The 6,397-nt window shown below is 37.4% G+C and overlaps 1 protein-coding gene across 1 annotated transcript; it reads right to left on the minus strand.

Annotated features, from left to right (window-relative positions):
* Positions 1 to 1,085: 1,085 nt before the first annotated feature.
* cirbpb (cold inducible RNA binding protein b) lies at positions 1,086 to 6,186 on the minus strand. Its single transcript, XM_066647624.1, has 8 exons — positions 6,058 to 6,186; positions 4,825 to 4,924; positions 4,612 to 4,718; positions 4,409 to 4,523; positions 4,101 to 4,317; positions 3,942 to 4,000; positions 1,883 to 3,652; positions 1,086 to 1,289 (listed from the first exon to the last, which is right to left on the minus strand). The coding sequence occupies exons 2-7, from the start codon at positions 4,922 to 4,924 to the stop codon at positions 3,639 to 3,641; spliced, it is 612 nt and encodes a 203-aa protein (XP_066503721.1). The 5' UTR covers positions 6,058 to 6,186; the 3' UTR covers positions 1,086 to 1,289; positions 1,883 to 3,638.
* Positions 6,187 to 6,397: the final 211 nt, after the last annotated feature.

Here is a 6,397-nt window from a genome sequence, read left to right on the forward strand (position 1 = left end):
TACTAGTTTAAGTGCACTATATCAATATTCTATATTTGCTTTTATTAAAAACAATCTGAAGTATAATTAATAAAATGCATTTTAAGTATACCTTTGTGGGAAACACATCAACACACAAACTGCACATTACACGCACAGTTCAACTGTCCCAAATGACCTGACCCCTGTTCAATCAAGTATGTACTGTAAACACTTGGGGGGGGGGGGGGGGGGAGCCTTGTATCAGCCTAGTGCCATTTATCTGGATTAGATGCAACTATACACTTTGGTCTTCATTCAACATGAACTTGTCTATGAAAATACATTTAGTTCTCAGGAGGTTTTTCAGGTTTGATCACCACACTAATGTTAACAAGGTTTGTTTTTGCTTTAAAAGTAATTATTTTCACCAAAGGTGGTCTTTAAATCAGCACACCAGCAGCTGTATATAGAATATTAGTTTGTGAAATCAAACAATATGACCAAAAACCTGTAAACAGCTATTCACTTCACCTTAAATTGACAGCATTAACAAGGTAGCTTGTACCTTTCTAGGAAAGGAATACACTGTGGGTTGGAGCATTGCTATTTAGAATGAAATGGCAATTCAGAGATCAAAGTTGTACTGTTCCAGAACACCCAATACATATTTTCTTTGATTTCATGGGAAGAATTAAAGCCTCAATTATTAAGGTCCTTAAATAATTTTGTAATTTTAAATGGCATTTTCAACAAGATCAAACTTAAGCTGATAAAAATTTATGCATTATAGCAAAATCTTACTCATACAATAAAACATAGCATTTTGTAATATTTAGTATTTCTGGACTAGATATACTTTAATATATTTTAAAAATATATAACACTGCAGATTTTATGTAAAGTTGGAAGAAATATTATATAGGATTTTCCTCATTTAAGATCTGAGGATCTTCTTATACCAATGGAGTTTCTTGCAAGGATACAAGGCAAGCTGAATGAGAAGGCTAAAAAGTTTTACTTTCACATTAGACTTGCACTTACAGCATCATCTTAAAATCAAACTAACATTAGCCATGCACGCCACAAGTTCACTGGGTCATATACTGCATGAAATGCACATGACAGACTTTTAAAATGCTGTTTATTGGGTAATTTCGAGTTTGAATAAACAGTGTTACTCCACACAAAAGAAAAACCATGTTAATGCCGATAGGTAAACTTAGGGTGAAATGCACGTCACAACCATATCGCCTCCCCATATTCCACTTGTCCGCTGCTGATATAGTATGAGTTGACCAGCACTGCATGGAATCAACCCCCATCAGATCCTGAAAAGCAAAATGAGCAAAATTACAAAAATGGACTCTAATGTCAAGACTGTGGACAGTGAACCCTCTATAGTGTTTGAGTGAGGTGTAGCGCTCAACTCTCCGTGCCTTGTCATCCCTTGCTCTATTCAAACTGACCCCTACCGACTGCCCACATTGCAGCCCCCAAATTCACATGAAGTATGTAGCAAACAACAGTTCCATTCAGGAGAAATGTGAGCGAATGTTTTATGCTGAAGGGCATGTCTACAGTAGCTGGGCTTTTAAAACATTTAAAAGGAACACACAGAGTCAGGTTTTATTTCCCCTGGGGTTCCTCCAATGTGATTCCTTTTACAGAACTGTACTCCAATCATTGGGAAGGGAGCTGGTTTGGCAGTCAGTTTAATTTAAAATGTTAGTAAGTAATTGCATAAAATTCTGGTACTGTATACATCTGTAGCAACTGCTGAAAGAAACGCTCAACCACTGGTTCCTGCTCCCCATGTAATCAATAGATCAATGGTCAGCATTTATGGGGTTTTTTTTTCCCCAAAGTTGCAGTTTGGCCTAAAATTCAGGCTACCATTACATGTCAGAGTAACAATACTTACCACTTAGATCTAAAATGAAGGTCATCGACTACTAGTCACATCCATAACGACTAAAGATGCTGTCTCAGCATGCTCTCCACAGCCCATGTGTTTCAACCTGAAAAATAAAGACCGCTCAATAGGTATAGAGTTCAAAGATGTAGCATAAAATTAGTAGCATGCATTAGAACAAGTTACATTAATTAAAAAAAGTTGAGGACAAAAGAGGAGTCATTCAGGAGGATGTAATTCTTTAGGACAAAACAGGCCATTTAAAAAGGCAGATTCTTCCATGCAAGCATCAATGCCTTGACAGGCAATGAGGCAATATGAGGAGTTTCTTAATGGAAGAAGCTTTGAGTTCAGTATGGTCTCAAAATATAGAACGTTCAAAGGGGCAGAAAATTTTACTTGACTTGAAATAGTTTTCCAAGGACACTGCATTTAAATTAGATGTTACAATAATGATCCATTCAAGAGCTTAAATTTAGCAGTCATAGGAAGCAAGTTTGCTGGTTGGAGCATTTTGGAGGAAATATGATGGATAATATAATGAAACTGTTGGAAGGATGCGTACAGGAGAGCAAAAGTTTTTTTACCTCACATTACAGGCCTATCTCCACAATTGCCCTAGTCAAGAGAGCAGCTTTCATCTCAGAGGACTCGAGTCGGTAGGCACAACACTTCATTCTCCAAGGACATTTTGGGTTTCCCAAAATTGTTGGCAGAAAACTCTTACATTCAGATAAGCAATATACAGTTCTAGCTATTAAATTGCAAGTCCATTCATATTACTATAGTTAAGACCCCATGTAATTCAGTCCTAACTTAACAGCTCACTTTTTTTAAAAATATACTCCCACTTAAATGCCTATCCACCCATACATTTCCATCCTATCTAATCCCAATATTGATCTGTCTGTTGGCTTTTGAAAGTTTACTTTGACAATTTAAGAATAATAAAATGAAAGCATGTTCAGCAACTTGTTTAATGGGCTCCATGAAGCCAAATTTTTTTTTACAAAAAAAGGAACAAAAATTGCAGGTGTTGGTACACAGAACAGAGCATATTTCTTTCGCAGTAGGAACAAAGTCTTGACATTTATTAATTCCGTTCATAAAGAGTACTTTTATATTCAAACGTCGCAAAGAGTAAAGTACTATGGGCCACCTTGAGTAGCTCAATCCATTCATCTATCAACTGAGGCATCACCCGTTCAAGTAGTTCACTCTTTGGAAACTGAACATTTACAAGTCTTTAGCAACGACAAGGATGGAGGCCACCCCTAGAGCACATCACAGCTTGGAAAGCTTCATTTAGGAATCTGATATGGTTCATTTAAGTTAGAAAAATTCAGTTAGACACCAGTATTTTCAGAGCCATTTTGAAGAGGACATTGGTCCAAAGTCTCATGTCAATTGGTCTTAGAAGCTATCAGGCTGTGCTGAACTGGTCAGAGAATTCACACATGGTTGAAAACATTACAGATACAAAAAAAAAGAAAGCCCATGTTCTCTCAATAGATAACTGTATGTACAGATCTAAATGTGCTTTAATGTTTACAGTAATTGCCCAAGAAATCCTCATCTAAAGGATCAGGCAAGCTCAAACATAAAAATAAAAGAAATTTGAAAAAGGACTGCAAGATGCTATCAGAATGGTTTAACTAGCAGAGAGGTTGACACTCAAAATTAAAGTGAAATTCAAAGATTCTTCGAAGAGCACATCTTTTAAATACAGCCAGCGAAGGGATGGTCTTGGAATCAGGAATTTTTTTTACTCGTACGTAGCTGAGGACAAGAAGCAGGCAAGAGTAAAGGCACTGGAACATTCGGACATCTTTTCCAAACAAAATGAAATGACCACTAAACAGTGCAGTATTCTCATAATCTCAAGTGTTCTATGAGATAATCATAAAAAAGGTCCTTTGAAAGCAAGTTGGAAAATTTACAGTACAACTGTTACCACCATTGGATTGATATGTGAATCAGGGCAATAGATTCAACCCCTTCCAAATCTTCATTATAATTCTAATTCCACAGTTATGTTATTCATGCAATTAAGGAATCCTGTACATACCATAGCTGTCATAGTTGTCTCTGTAAGATCCTCCAGAACGTTCATAACCACCCTGGCTCCTGGAAATGTATGATTACATTAGAATCACCAAACAAAAATGAAAGCCTCTACTGCAATGTATCAGTGTGCTCCATGTACAGACCCAAAAATATGACTGACCTGTCGTTTCTATATCCTCCTCCACCACCTGAGTAGCCTCCGCTCCTGTTGAAGTAGCTGCTGCCACCACCACCACCACTGCCGTAGCTCCTGTCACCGCCACTATAACTCCGGTCTCCACCTCCATAACTACGATCTCCCCCATAGCTTCTTTCGCTACCCCCATACCCCCGGTCTCCACCTCCATAGCTCCTGTCACCACCATATCCTCCACCACCTACAATTTAAAAAAAAAAAAATGTCAAAGTCAATATTTATAAAAGTCAACAGAAACAATGTGTGAAACTGAAGCTTTACATAATACCTACCTCTTCCTCTACCACCCCTGAAAAATCCCCTGCCGCCACCTGAACCTCTGAAGCCACCTGACCTTCCACCAGATTTGCCTGCTTCATCAACACGAATTGTGCGTCCATCAATAGGCTAAGGAAAGAGGGAGGAAATAAATAAACACTCATGAAACACTCTTAAAAAGAATCCTATCAATCAGAGAACAGAAATTGATCGTTACCTTTCCATTCATTGCAGCCATGGCATCCTTGGCATCATCTGGATTTTCAAACGTAACAAAGCCAAAGCCCCTGGATCTGTCTGTTTCTCTGTCTCTGATAACATCAACTACAAATAAAAAAGGAACATCACTAAAAAGGCGCATCACATTACTTAGAAGTAACCACCATTAAAGAGAGATGGAGAGACAAGCTTTAACATGTGTATAATTTACCTTTTGCGATAGTTCCATACTTAGAGAATGCATCCTCCAGTGATTGCTCAGTAGTGTCATAGCTGAGTCCACCAATAAAGAGTTTTCCTTCGTCAGACATCTGTGAAAAAAAATGTGTGTCACATGCGAAATACAAACAGCCCAGTCACAGGTATTTTATACAATCCAGTAAGTGCAAAACATGGTACTGGGTAAACGCATCACCCGGAAGTGCAACAGATTTTACAATCGATGAGAAAATGCGCGCTATAAATGCACAATATATTAAGAATAGTTACTTACATTTTCTTAAATAGTTTTACAGCATTACTTAATAGTTGCTGCGATTGTGGTGCTTAATACAAAAATTAAATTTACGTCAAACAATCTGGGGCACGCGTTATACATTGATTCAATAGTTCAAAACATTATTTTACACAGGCGGTTGAAAAAGTTTCATTAGTTGACAAAAAACAACGTAAAATATTGTCGTGGTACTCGGTTTGGCTAAGAGCCAACGTGGCCACGTCAAGCTAATGTTAGCGGGTTAGCAGTGGCGCAGCCATTTTCCTAACTGGAGAAATCGAGCCAGCGCCTGGATTTACTTCGACTAATACTAAAACTATCATTTTAATACCAACAAATTTGATAGATGGAATACATTTATAGAATATACGACTACTGAATCGTCTCGACGTGTCTCCGTTAATTTAGGAATGGTTTAAAAAATGTAGGTCACGGAAAGTAGGTCGAATCCAAGCGGAGAACAAAGGAAGCAGAGCTTTAAGATGGTGGCAACACGAGGCTGAGCTCAGCTTCATACGCGGCCTCTCCATTCCGACTTAACGTTAAATGCTGCAGTGTGTAAATGCAACTTCAGCAGCATTTAATGTGGAAAAGAATGTCAAATAAATAAGTAGTAATTAAATTTTAGCAAATTATATACCATTGGTTCCAACAAATGTCCTTTTTTTTACTACCAAATAAACCCAAATGGAACAGCTAACAATTCTTTTGTGATATATATGCATTGTAATCTACAACACACACACATACATATATATATATATATATATATATATATATATATATATATATATATATATATATATATTATTTTTTCTTTTTTTTTTAAGTAAATGATAATTAAAAAACTAACTCGATTGCGAATTAGAGACGCTACACAAACATTCACGCAGTCTCCATTGGTTAAATAACCAGGAATAAATACTATTTTAGAACAAAGAACATTACCTTTGTTGTGTTTTTCGGTCGTTTCGGAAGATTCCAAAACCACAAGCTGCTGCGGTTCCTGCGAAGCGCGAATGAGACAGACCGTAAAATGGAGTCCCGGTTATGAGCTTCACTGGCTCATGAATATTCATGAGACGTCGCGCTTGAATATTGCGTACGGTTTATGAATATTCAGTAAAGGGGTGGTCTTTTGTATGGCGCCATCTACCGAGCAAATTCGGCCAATACTGCAAGGTGAAAATAGGGAGACAAGCCCTTGCTATTATTCGTTTTTTATGCTATTCTCGCCCTGTACCCAAAGGTTTGTACACATTCATTATAATTAGGCAATTCAGCTACT

The sequence above is a fragment of the Hoplias malabaricus genome, chromosome 16 (genome assembly GCF_029633855.1).
Source record: "Hoplias malabaricus isolate fHopMal1 chromosome 16, fHopMal1.hap1, whole genome shotgun sequence".
NCBI classification, from domain to species: Eukaryota; Metazoa; Chordata; class Actinopteri; order Characiformes; family Erythrinidae; genus Hoplias; species Hoplias malabaricus.